Source organism: Telopea speciosissima, chromosome 1 (assembly GCF_018873765.1).
Source record: "Telopea speciosissima isolate NSW1024214 ecotype Mountain lineage chromosome 1, Tspe_v1, whole genome shotgun sequence".
NCBI classification, from domain to species: domain Eukaryota; kingdom Viridiplantae; phylum Streptophyta; class Magnoliopsida; order Proteales; family Proteaceae; genus Telopea; species Telopea speciosissima.
Window position 1 is genome coordinate 29,216,543 of NC_057916.1, and position 14,161 is coordinate 29,230,703.

At 36.8% G+C, this 14,161-nt stretch overlaps 1 protein-coding gene across 3 annotated transcripts in view; it reads right to left on the bottom strand.

Moving 5' to 3' along the window:
• Window positions 1–11,835, bottom strand: part of LOC122648649 (serine/threonine-protein kinase 38-like) — a 36,442-nt gene extending 24,607 nt beyond the window's left edge. Inside the window, exons 1-8 of one of the 3 annotated variants that reach the window (XM_043841869.1) lie at window positions 11,663–11,835; window positions 10,682–10,979; window positions 4,969–5,143; window positions 3,606–3,689; window positions 3,284–3,525; window positions 2,967–3,183; window positions 2,759–2,838; window positions 2,596–2,680 (exon numbers count right to left, since the gene is read on the bottom strand). In XM_043841869.1, the coding sequence (XP_043697804.1) occupies window positions 2,596–2,680; window positions 2,759–2,838; window positions 2,967–3,183; window positions 3,284–3,525; window positions 3,606–3,689; window positions 4,969–5,143; window positions 10,682–10,905 (1,107 nt within the window). In that variant the 5' untranslated portion in view covers window positions 10,906–10,979; window positions 11,663–11,835. Of the gene's footprint in view, window positions 1–2,595; window positions 2,681–2,758; window positions 2,839–2,966; window positions 3,184–3,283; window positions 3,526–3,605; window positions 3,690–4,968; window positions 5,144–10,681; window positions 11,296–11,662 lie in introns of those variants that run through there. The other 2 variants (XM_043841867.1, XM_043841868.1) reach the window with 2 other exon arrangements.
• Window positions 11,836–14,161: the final 2,326 nt, after the last annotated feature.

The following is a 14,161-nucleotide window of genomic DNA, read 5'->3' on the forward strand; positions in this document are numbered from 1 at the left end:
TGAATCTGGTCACTCTTCCTTACCGATGCATCCACAGGTCTCCGTTGGACATGACCATACCACCTCAAGCGGCTCTCACGAAGCTTGTCCTGGATTGATGCAGCTCCCAATTTGTTTCTAATACAATCATTCCTTACTCTATCTCTCCTGGTCTTGCCACACATCCTCCTCAACATCCGCATCTCCGCTACACTCATCTTATCTATATTACTCTTCTTAACTGCCCAACATTCCGCTCCATAAGTCATGGCTGGTCTCATAACTGTCCTAAAGAATTTCCCTTTAAGCTTATTAGGCATCCGTTTGTCACATAACACTCCCGATGCACCTCTCCACTTCATCCATCCTACTTTAATTCTGTGGGAAACATCATCCTCTATATCACCCTCTTTGTTAATGGTTGACCCCAAGTATCTAAAGCATTCGCTTTGTGGTAGCTCTCGCTCCTCAAGTTTCACCTATATGACGAGGTATTTGATTGAATTAGACTCTGAAATTTGACACCTAGCTAATCTAGACCATGACCTCTATCAAATAGTCGGAATGGACACATTATTTTGTCCATGTGGCAGAATAGATTTCTTGTGATGTTTGGAAAATTAACATACCCTTGTCACAATAATATTTTTCCATAAAGGATAACATTTTGAAGTGAGATTCACATCCTATCTGGTTAAACTGCGGAGCTCACTGGCCTGGGCTGCTTACACGCTAGAAAAGAAAAACAAACCCCAGCCTGATTAGAATGCTTCTGTCCAATTTGAATCCAGTGTATCTGCCTTCTCTGCCCAGAAAACGATACAAATCTCCTTACAATAAAGAGAATATGGCAGGTTATGAACTATAGAGGGATACATAATTATATTTTCAGAGAATGAGGTCATACATTGAGCAAAAGTGCTGGTGAAGAGTGGTCGTAGAATGAGGTCTTCACTAAACATAAGGATTGTGACGAGGAGTATGTACGCAGACAAGAAGTTCTAAAATGCTTTTGACCAAACAATTGCTGTCTATCTTATCATCACATTCCTTTCCAATTGTAAGCAGTCATAAAAATATTACCAAAAGGCATCCTAATTTCATGAATACTGTAAAACAAAGCATGATATTACGAGACAAATTAGCTCCGAGGTTGACCACCTACAAAACTTCAATGGAATTTTCAATGTACTAGAAAGAATGGCTGCCAATGGTAGGAGGGGAACTTAGCCTACCAAAAACTGAGAGACCAAATAATGTAGTACTGAATTTGAAGACGCACAGTACCAATAAACAAGATCTTTAATCAAAGAAATAGTTCAGATTAGGGAGAATTCAGATAAAACAAAATCAGATGGATGAATGGAGTTGAAACTCAACTCGAGTTTAGTGAAAATTTAGAGATTAATTTACTGGTTGGATCAGCAAATAGAGGGCAATCCTAGTAGATCTAGGATAGGGGCAAATCAGTAATTTCACATGTCAAAACAGAAAATCAGAACATAAGCTATGATCAGTAATTGATTATGTAAAGATGCTAAAACTTCAGTAGCAGTTGATAAATCAATTGCACAACTGTAATACTGATTTAAGAACAGAAGGCAGAATGGGAAAATTTTCAAATAACTCAAGATCAGCAGGTCAAAATTGCACCAAATTGGAATCAAGTTTTTAATTAGGGCTGACGAACAATATCAAAATATGGTATGATTCTAATGGTTGGATTGCCCAAATCAGAATTCATGCAAAAAGAGCCTTGCATAAGATTTCTGGTTAGAACATAAATTAATTTGAGGACTAGAACAGCAAGTAATAGATGATGAATTGAAGAAAATTAGTTAGAACAGTAACTTACTTGAGTCAATGGAAGGGAAGAAGATGGAAGAATAAATAAGATAGCTTCACACCGCAAAGTGATTGGATTCTATGAAACACAAGGATTCCTTGATCACACACAAGGATTCTTCACCATTGGGGAAGAAGAGCAGCAAAAACTTTTCATCAATCAAAATCAATATCCGTATACAATGCTGGCCTCTCTTACAAACTTATATAGAAGACTCAAAAACTGACTCCTACACCAAAAAGGAAAGGCCTAAACTGTTCTAATTCTGAAATTAAATTCTGTTCTAACCGGAATTCATATGCACGGTTTTGTTTTCTAATAGAAGAGCAGCAATAGCTTTTCATTAATCAAAATCCGCGTAAAATGCTGGCCTCCCTTACAAAATTCTATAGAAGACTGATTTGTACACTAAAAAGGAAAGGTCTAACCCAATCCTTAACTAATAAGGTATCCTAAACTGACTAGAAAACTGAAATAATAAAGGAAACTGACTCAAAACAGGACTGGACTTATAGAATCCTATTCCAGTCTAACTAAAACACTTAATAACAATTAGGATAAAGAAATAAAGACACTAACTTAACTAATCCCATATGCCTTGCCTTTACCTATATTATAGGCCCATACAATGAAAAACAATTGCACTAAAGACCCAACACATATATAACCCAACCCAAAGCTTATTTCTAATCAAATAAGCCTATTTAGGGGATTTAACTGCATCACCCAAGAATGAAAAGAAAAATGCTCATAAAGATTCCAATTATTACCTTCCGACAAGTTGACATGGGTTCATCAGAATAAAATGGAGGATATCCCACAAGCATTTCATACATGATAGCACCAAGTGACCACCTATGGAAAGAAGGAAAATAAAGATCTGCGAAAATGTATTAATCTGAAAGAATTTTAAGGTGTATATAAATTAGTTACCAATCACATTCCATTCCATAACCCTTCTTCAGTAAAACTTCTGGAGCAATGTAGTCAGGTGTACCAACAGTAGAATATGCCTGCATAGTTTCAATATCAGCAGACTAACAAAAAAATAGATCCGTGATACCAGTGCATAGGTAAAAGAGAAAAATCCTTTGGAAGAAAAACAAGCAGAATCTCAGTTATAGGATGGTAGGGAGTTTACTAGCATTCTTCTGTTCCTCTGCCAATGTTGTAGCTGCTCCTGTTGCGTGCGATTTGGTGCAGGAGGGCGTTGTTCACTTTGTGACCCGTTAGGGTTGACTCCCACAGAAAAGTCCTTTTCATGCAGGGTACTGCAGTCTAATGGTTTACATAGGCCAAAGTCCGAAAGCTTCATGTGACCATATCTATCGAGCAACAAATTATCAGGCTTGATATCTCTGTGAGATTTAATATTGGAAATGTTAATACGTTGATTGTCAGAATAATACATTTTGGAAGTACATCATCAATGCTTCCATGAAAAGAGCACCAACAAACCTATGGATGTAATTATGTTTATGGATAGACTCAATAGCCAAAACTGTTTCTCCTACATAAAATCTAGCCTCATCTTCAGTCAAGGTATCCTTCCTCATAAGTAAAGTCATCATATCTCCACCAGGTAGATATTCCATAATGAGGTACAAAAACTCCTCATCTTGGAAAGAACAATAAAGTTTGACAATGCAATTGCTGTCAACCTCCGCAAGTACATTCCGTTCAGCCTTAACATGCTCAACCTGATAAATTTAGAAGCAAACTTAAGCATAACAGGAAAGAACTTCAAAATGATCTTTAGGCTGCCAGGTTAATCCTATACCTGGCCTCTACGAAGCATCTCCGACTTCTTTAGCTTTTTCATTGCATATACATGTCCTGTTGCCTTCTCCCTGCAGACTCTGACCTGCATCATAAACCGAAGTAATAAATAGGCAATGGAGGTATTGTAACTACATGGATAGCATATATGATCACAGCAGCCGCAGAAATTGGGAGAATTACCTGCAGGCCATTTACAAATGGTGAACATCTTTGTGTCTTCATGCTAGAAACTCCAATTCAAGCATTGTTATATTTAATTGTATTCTTTTCTACTACTGCTCAAGTGGACTGGATTAAGGATTTAAGTCAAAAGACTGGTTTCACTTGATCAGTAAAATAGTTAGCAGTCACATCTACACTTTTTGACACTTCCCTTACAGAGATCACTCCTATGTCCACAAATGTTTTGTTGGACATGACTGCATGAGTAGATATGGATAGAATATGTTTATATGAAGTAAGTGTCATGCATAAAACCTACTGAAAAAAGCTGCCTCCATTCCTCTCTCTCTCTCTCTCTCTCGCTCTTCTTCTCTTTCTCTTCTCAGTTCTCTCTTTGATAGCATGGTAACAAGGATTCAAAAATTTGACCAACTATGCTCTCATCTTATAACCAGTGTAATGTAAAATATGGTAGGACAAGAAAGAAGAGCACAATATGTACCCTTTCATAAAAGAATCTTTAAATTTAAAAAGGAATTTGGAATGTGTTATGCTCAGAGATATTCGAATATTTGATCAGTTATAATTAAAGTAATTCTACAGTAACCTAGTTTTTTATTTCTTAGGGTTGCCATGTCGGTGTCACACAGATAAGAGCCTACAATATGAATTTTACACATAACAAATTCAATTCTAACAATAAATATATACAGGGATGTTGACCAAAAGATTCTTTTTTTTTTTGGGGGTGGAGGCAGGTGGTTGGCACATTTATGCATTGGTTCTTACATGAATAAATCATGCAAAATGCAACGAGGTAACACCAGAGAGAGAGAGAGAGAAATGCAAAGTCCCTGTGTATCTAGGGTTGTATGTAGTTGATAACACGGGATATAAAATCATGAAGCTGCTAAATTGCGAGTCAACCAAGGGAGAAAGAAACAAGATCTGCCATTATTAGGATGTCAAAAAGAACCTAGTAAAGTCGCATTCAAGGGATAACTTACCAGAGGTTAAAAAGGAGGGGAAGATAAAAAAAAAAAAGGGCGCCAGGATCTTAACAGGTACAAGAATTACATACTGTACACCAATTGCAGAAACATAGAATGAAACGTAGAAGGCTTTAACAGAGAGAGAGAGGAGATAATCAAATATTACCAAAACAGATAGAAGAGAAGAAAAAGGGAAAGAAGATTTACCTCCCCAAATGCACCCTTTCCTATCATAGTCAGTAACTCAAAATCATCAGCACCCATTTTATGCCTCTGAAGGCGCATGTACTCTGTTTCCTTCTTCTCCAAGTGTTTTAGTAGGTTGCTTTGCTCTTCCTCAGACACTTCAGCATCAGCCAATGTTTTCTCCAGTATATTGCGTCTGTTTGAAGTCAGAAATAATTAGTACCATGCCACTAGAAAGCAGTATGAATTCAAGCCTCCTGGCATATAAACCGCCTGTAGAAGTCCTTTCTCAAAACAATTGCTAATCAGGTGAAAGAGCCCCATACGTTTTCTTCAACTTCAATGATAGTATTGATTAAACAACAGGAAATGACAGAAATTCTATTTTCTTATTGAAAAAATAACAAGATTTCAAAGACTACAAAAGAAAATTACTGATTTTACTCGAGAACAAAAAAAAAATTTGATCTTTTTCGCACATGATGTTGAGCTTATCCACCATCTCCTTCGAGACCATATTCTTACAGCTCCCACTATCGATTATGACATTGCAAACGTTAACTTTAATCCACGGACCTAAATGTTAATGGCAGTACCAGTAAAAACATAAATGAGTTTGGCAGCCAGCATTCAGAATACCTTTAGCCAAATCTATTGACCAGCGTGGTTAAGGTGGCTACTGGCTAGTCAATAAGGAATCGCATTTCCTTGCATAGATCAGTGAATGACAGGCATGACCCCAGAAACATAATCCCCCGGGGCTATTTATATTTTCTCTCCACACAAGTGTTAAAGAAGAGATAAATGACAGACAAAAGGCCCTACAACAGAGAGCAATAACATACATACAGCAAGTAATTAGTACTAAGTTACCACCTGAAGCTAAAAGAATCTTTAAAATCAACGTTCTAATTCTCGGTTTCGGCCAGCCTCAAAATTGAGATATGCCAAGTTTCAACCATATCTCAGTTAAAACCTGATACTTTCTCCAAGCCAATTTGAAACCTTGGTTTTGAGGCCCAGAAGTTGTTTTTTTTTCCCCTGGTTTTTGCTGTGCTGCCTATTTTTGACGAACCCAATCCATGCATTAGTTTCGCATAAAGAACACTCAAAATGGTACTTGTGGTTTTGACCCAAGTTTGATAGTGTATACTCTTCTTGGAAATTTTATCGAACCAAAATCATCCCTTCTTTTTGCAAAAATATCATTTAGGTAAATGAATTTTTAGATATAAAAACAGATAATTATTTTGCTGCTCTTTTGGTTTTTAGCAATGTTCTATCATGACAAGATTTATGGAATTTTTTAGATTGGAGAAAAACCTCAACAATAGAAAGTTGAAAAATACCTACCGCCGAAAATCCAATTTTTGTTCTTGAATGGGAAGGGGGTTGAATTTTTATCCTTTTTGAATTTGATTTTCTAACTATTTTTATTGGATTCAAATGGGGATATTTGCTTATTTCTGAATAATATCTTAAGTAAATGAAAAGATTTACTTATATGATATTTGGCATAAATAAGGTGGTTCAACCAGGTTCAGGTCGAAACTCGCAGGTTTTGTCAAGTTTCGATAGGGATAAGTGAATTTATATAGGTGGTTCAGGTCGAAACTTTCAAAATTACCAAAACATGTCAAGACCTGGTCGAAACCAGGTACAAAATGGTATTGCTTTAAGGTTTTGTCTCTATTTCTTGTAAAACCAAGATTTAGAACTATGTTTAAAATAGATGACCAATGTCAAAAAGAGCCACATCTTTATATTTTATACCACTAAAACCCAGTATTAAATTACTTCCTTAAGTTAAAAGCATATGCAAAAATAATCAACCCACAAAACAAAGAGCACTGCATATATGCAACATGAGGGAGAATATCACGTTATTAACTCAAAGCAAATGCAAAATAGTCAAACTTTCAACCTAAAATCCATTGACTAATGAGCCATGGTTTAAAGTTTCGACCGATACATATCGGTATTGGTCGATATCGATACGCCTCCTTTTTTTTTTTTAAATGAACTGTCTCGAATTGTATCGAAATGTATCAACCGATACAGACCGATACTATACGATACGACCGATACGTATTGATACCATCGATACGTCCAGTAAAGGGTTATGTGGGTGGTTTAATATGTATTGATATGCATTGATACGTATCGGCCGATATGGCTCGATACATACTGATACATTATCGATACGTACCAATACCATCGATACATTCCATAAAAAACCATTTTCACTCACAGACTTGATACAACTCCTAATCTAACGAAAAAATGAAAGAAAACTCTCAACCAAGAGTCTAAAATCTTGCATTTAATCTTGGTTTTTCACACTTATAAACTAAAAAACGAATCAAGGAGCTCTACAACATCATCCAATACTCTTCATGGTTATAGACGATTACAACATGTAAGAAATTTCATCTTTTATAACAATTTCAATTTAAAGCACTAGTTTGGTTATACATTATTCACCATTTTAGGTTTTATGCATGACATTTATTATAAATTGCTTATTTATATTGTTTTTTGTTCCAAAAGTGTATTTCCATGTGTATCTTGACCATTTCTATGCGTATATTTATTGTTCGATACGTATCTCTGAAACGATACGTCTCTTAAAATCACCCGACCGATACGATACCCGATACTTTAAACCTTGCTAATGACTTCATACTAGTTGATACCTTTTCATCTCTAGTCAAGTAGTTCGTCATTACCCAATTGCCTATTACATAAGTCAGTTGGTATATGTATCAAAACAGCAAAATGATCAACTAGTCAACATTGACAATGCATTTGATCATAAAAATTCGTGGCAAATTCAGAAGGTAGATAAGCTAGACTTCCATATGGAGTTTTTCTTTCAAAATGTAAATTTCTCCATCGGAGATATTGGCAGCATATTAGAAAAGGTTAAAACATGGAAAATTTTTACATAAATATAACAGGCTCCTATTCACTCTAACTATGTAAATTGGATCCACTGTCTGCATATTTGGCTAAATCTGCATTAAATAGTCCAAAGGATCAAATATAGTATAAGTCAATTCATACACTATCTAAATCTACCTTCAAGCTGGTTACAAGAGATAATTGTCAGCATCATCATGAATTGGCCAGATTCTCTGGAAAATCACTTGAGTGATGTACAATCTCTGTCAATTTTCTAAGGAAACCTTTCCCCCTTTTCATTTCACTTATCTGTAAATTATCTTCTCATCTTAGTGATGCACCCCCCCGGGGGGTTGCAAGTGTTGCAAAGCACCTGTGGTTTCTGAAAATTTTGAGGGTTTTATATTTCAGCACCTCACTTCCATCTTATGTTTGTACTATTAACTCAATCATTATCTGATATCATCATTAATGAATTACTAATAAACTAAAACAGTTGCTTTGCATGAATCATCCTAAATACTGGATTTTTTATGGTTTTTTTTTTTTTTTTTTTGGGGGGGGGGTGGAGGAGGAATAAGTAAATCATTTCAAAAATGTTGTTTTTTTAATAATATAAAGGAAAATCTAGTATTGTCACCACAAAATTCTTAAGAACCCAATTGACCATATTCTAAACAGTGTCCCAGTGCACGAGACTCCCGCTACTGCAGAGTCAGGGAGGGGCAAATGTATTCAGCCTTACCCCCGCTTCACAGAGAAGCGGTTTCTCTGTTTCAAACCTGCAACCTGATGGTTGCACTAGCGCAACTTAACCGTTGCGCCAAGGCTCGCCCACTAATTGACCAGATTCTAACAGTCCCTAAAACTAAACAGAAGTTGCTTTTGGAAGTTTCTGTATATGAGGTTAATTACGATTCAAAGATCCCAGGTGGTGGCTTTCAATTCAAAAAAAGATGTAAGAATCTAATGTATGATATAATGTGAATGAATACCTAAATTTCCATTGGAAAGGAGAAAAACTTACTTTTGATCAAATCACTACATCAAAGATGTATGGAACATGTTCCTATTCAGTATTTAAATAACCAAGGACAAGTCATGAACTTCTGGCTGAGGTTCCTAATTTAAAAATGATAATTTACTTACTTAACTGATCTATGCTTTTTGAATATTTCTCGTGAGTATCTTACTTTTATCAAGTGGACTATTGATTATTCTAGTTAGGGCATATTAAAAAAAAAATCAAAACTTAAATTTAAAAGGGAAAAAAAAAAACTGACATAACATTGAACTGTCTGATCACTTTTAGATCTACCAATCAGCTTCAAACCATCAGAAAACAACTACAGAGCTATAAATTTAGATTTCAGTGTATCCATAGCACAGGGAGCCAAACTATGTGGCTCAAATGCAAAATAGGTGGGACCCCCCTATTTTATTATTGTCCAACTAAGGAAATAACCTATGGTGAGAACAATATGATCATATTATCCAAGCCATATGTATGTTGGCTGACATCAGCCCAATGCCAGAAGATCAAGGAAGTTATTGAGCTAATAATAGGGGAGCTGGCAACTGAAGCCCTTAGTGAATGGTAGGCATTAGCTACAACGGTTCTAGGGTAGCGAAATTTCCAGTCAAGTAAGTTCCGACCCACATGAAAGCTGTAATGATTTGGCATGCAGCAGACTGGCTTACCACAAAAGTACAACTTGCCCTTTGTCTAGAGATCCTGCCAGTAGAGCCCGTCAAATGCTAAATCCAAATCCCTTTAAATTCTGGCATCTACATAACTATGGCATTATTACATGTGCACTACACAACAAGCTGGATATTCTATCAAGATCATTAGGCATTGATAATTTCCAGCTTCTTTTACAGCTAATCATTATGAAGTTATAGTGAACGACCTTAGCACGGTTTCTCACAGTAGATAATGCAGATTCTTAATGGCTATTTTGTTTGCCAAAGCAATCAAGTAGCTCACATTATCGCAACAAGACAAACCAAAGCAAATGAGTGGAGCTGCTTACCATATTGTCCCTTCAGTAAAACTAATTGAGCTGCCTCTGTGGTAGGTAGAATAATTATTATCACAGATAAACCTCCATTAACTACCTAACCTAAATTAGAGTTTGTGACTTAGCTGGAAGAAGTAAGACAGCTCTAATACAATTGTCCAAATGAAGCATCGGGATAAAGAGTAAAATATCAACCCAGTGGCTTCAGAGGTCAACGCCTCATCAATAGCTACTCTTATATAGAATTCAACCATGGAATGGGGTATCAACCTATTTGTGGGCTAGTGGGAACACCAACAATTCCACTGATTAAGCTCCATTGGGATTTCAAGCAGCAAAGTCAGGCCAACTGGACTCGTAAACGAAGGTCGAATAGGAAGGGCCCCTGCCCCCGGAACCCCGTACCTGCCTGAAATGGAATTCATATCTCATATCTCCTTTGTCTGGTCGAGAAGGGAGGGGAAAGCACCGAGGATAAGCTTGCAGATATTCTCCATACGCGGAGTAACTAACAAAAGGGAAAGCACCGAGGATGCATCCAGCCCTCCTCACTCACCCCCCGGTTTGACATTCAGTACCAGTTTTGCATAAGAGTCCTTGATGACAGATAATTATGAGATTCTGGATTTGGTAAAATTTTCTCAATCAATGAAAATAACCTCTACAATCACAGAACAATGAATGTGGAAGATGATACGATGTAACTAGTCGATAAATTTCCACATAAAAATAAACAAACCCAAAAGAATGCATGTCAAGTACAGTTTTTAATCATTTCTAAGAACTGAAAAGAATAGGAGCCATACCTCTCCTTTCTCTCCTGTAGGTTCTTCATCTGCTCCTTGTAATGGTTTTCTATATACTGCTTTGCTGCTGCAACCTTTTGCGATGTGACATTTGAGGGTGGTTCTTCACCTGTGGGTGGCTTTGACGCATCTGTTCCATTACTAGCCTCTTCCTTCTTTCTTGTTGAAGACCTCAATTTATCTCGAGGTTGCAACTTGTTTAACCAACTCCTTGCTGAATCCATTACTTTCTCTTGATCGGCCAACCAGAACTTCAACAAACAAAGACTTGCATTCTCTTAAACTCTTAATTCCTTCTCTGTATCCAAATTCCAGATGTACATGATCTAGCGACAGACAATATCAATTCAACAAACCAAAACAAACAAACACCCTTTCCATCCTCAAGTCTGGAAAGATTCGAGCTTTATTTGTTCTGCATAGATGTAAAACAAAAATGAACAAGATATACAACTTAAAAGCAAATTCTCATCGATTAACGTGTTTTTTCTCTGTTCTAATCCCACACCAGAATTCATGAATTCTCTCTATCGAACTCTATTACATTAAAAGAAATGAAACTCCAATTGAAGCAATCCACAATGTTAGAGATCATGATGAACTCAATGCCAAAACGGAAAACACCTCAATTCCCAAAAAATACTAAAAGACATCAACAGTCAAACAAATACTCGATTAAATGAAAGACTCAAATACTCCAAATTCAGAATTTGTCAGCCCCAAGGTATATTAAATCAACAAAAAGGCAGTTCAACAAGCAAAAGTCCACCGATCTATACAACCTTTGAAAACATAATCTGTGGACGCATTAAAACCAAGAAACACATGGAAGTTCTCTTCTGCAAACCCAACAAAACCCTAAAATCGGGAATTGGAGAGCCAACAGAAAGAAACAAATCAAAATCTTGAACGAGAAACCAAAAAGAGAGATAAGGCATTGTCCGTTAAATTCAAACTAAAGCGGCAGAGAAAGCGGATTACCGCGTAATCGTCCGAGAAGTACATGGATCCGAAACCATTGGTGACATAAAAATCGAGCAAACCACCATTTTCGTAGCTGCAGAGAATCATCGGTTGTCTGCATGATTCCTCCATATACATTGAGAGGGGAAACTCCCGATTTTAAATAGGTTCTCATGTTCGTAATTTACTATTTATTAATTCGCTTTTAAATGTTATTTCTTAAGGATAGCTTTATCCATTGTTTTAAGGAGATACCTTTCTTTATTTTCTTGTTGAAACATCTATCTCGCGAGAAATCCAACTTTTCGCGTGCCGCACACATCTCAGCACATGTCCAGTCAACCCTCGAGCTGTGTCTGACACAGCCCAATGGCTGGATGGCCCCTTAGCACTCCATGGATGTTGGGCCCCTTAGAGAGGAGCTCAATCCGTGATTGGCAGACATCCTGGTGTACCCGACCAGCCCAGCCATCGGATGCTCATTGGGTGATGCCCTCACTGGAGAGGATCCTGATCTGAAAATGGTGGCCTCATGGATCATGGTTTTAAGTATCCATCGTATCGGCTAATATGTATTAGTATAGTCGGTACGACGGTATCTGACCCCGATACAATACTGATATGGATTGAAAGCATAGGTTCAAATAACAGTATTGTATCGGTCTATTCTTATACCTATGGTCCTCACCGATATGTATGGATGGAATAGTTCTTAGTAAGGGTAAATTTGTTTTAAAATCAACTTTTTTTAATTAAAAGTGAGGGTAAAACAATTTGATATTTAAAAGGACGATCGAAAGTATTGATATAAAAACTACTTTTTAATTTATGCCCAATATGGGCCAATATGGCCATCAATATCAATATTAGTACTGATACTTATAACCATGGGCTACGTGACCAATGTCATGCATCTTATCATGTTTTCCCTTTTCTTGACAGTCTCTTCCCCTTAGACATGTGAGCCCTCCTTGCGGCACCCCTTCCTGTGCTTTCATTCGCTTAGCAATAGAGATTCCATACAACGCGGACAACATGGAGATCACATGCCCCAAGTTTTAACATCTATAATCAGATTGCATGTATGCTTATGGTTGTGGTAGTGGTGATTGACTGGTTGCCTCTGCAACATGGCTTTACAAATTGGAACCAGATGAACAAACTAGGTTTGATCAAAGCCAAGAGTTTCCGTAATTCATAAAAAGGTAAAAGATTTACACAAACGTCAGTTTAATTTCGAATTTGTATGCGGGTACCCCTCATTAGACTCAGATTATTGTAGCACTACCCCTGTAAAATGTCTTATATACTTCCTTTATTTGCAATTGCGAGTGAATTCGTTCATAGACAGCTCACATTTTATTTGTGAAGAGTGCGTCAATGTGGACCCTATGACTCATTTTATGAGATGATATGAGAGATGATATTTAAACGGAGTACCAATATAGACGAACCAAAAAATAGATGATTTCGATACCCTTAAGGTCGGATATAGATGGTGACCATTGACCAATACGGATATACTGTATTTTATAACGTAGACTGAGACAGAGAGATGATAGATCTGGTAGGAAAGGAAGGTTTGAGTAGAGGGGAAATAAACGTGATAATTACACGCCATCTATCTCGTGCTGAGCTGGACCACTGAGATTCATGTGCACAAATAGTACTTGTCGCAAATAATTGCCTTAACGGGACCTTCACACATTTGTTGCCTTGATGCACGCCTGGGATGAAGTTGCATTATTGACACGTGGCATCTACCCAAAAGCTCCTGTTTAAGATCCGACCCTACTCTTCTTTTATGTATATCTCTTTTTTTTTTCATTGACATGAAATTACCTGGATACCCCTAAATTTAAATGGGTCAAGGAGTCATTTTCTTGGACCGTATGGGCTTTAGCTATCCTTTTGGGGATTTCCTTGTCTACCTACATATATACATTGGGGAAAAGAAGGCTTCCTGGTCACGTGGCCAATGTGGCTCTTGCGCCTAGACATAGTAGTGCCTTGCCCCATGGAAAGTACTATTGAACGTTGTGTCCCCATGGAAAGGTGCACTACAAGAAAAATGGTCTTTTGCCACAGTTTTTTTGCAACGATATAAATTTCTGTTGCAAAAAATGTCTTTTGCCACAGGTAAATAAAACTGTCTTAAAAAGTATGAGCTTTCAAGACGGTAACAAAATACCATCATATTTAATAACTTATACGATGGAATAATATTATATATCTGTCATTTGTACTGAGATAATATACGACAAAACATTTTTCCATCGTTAGTATATTATATAATACGACGGAATTATTGATCCCGTCGTTAAAAAGTAAATAACTACGACAGAAAAAAATTTCCTATCGTTAGTTTATTATATAATACGACGGTATATTTATTTTCCCGTCGTTTATAACCTTTTAATTTTTTTCTAATCTATCCATTTATAATTTCGTTTCCCTCTTTATCTTTTCGTTTCCCGCTAAGAATACCCAAGTCCTCGTTTCATTCCAAACCAAACC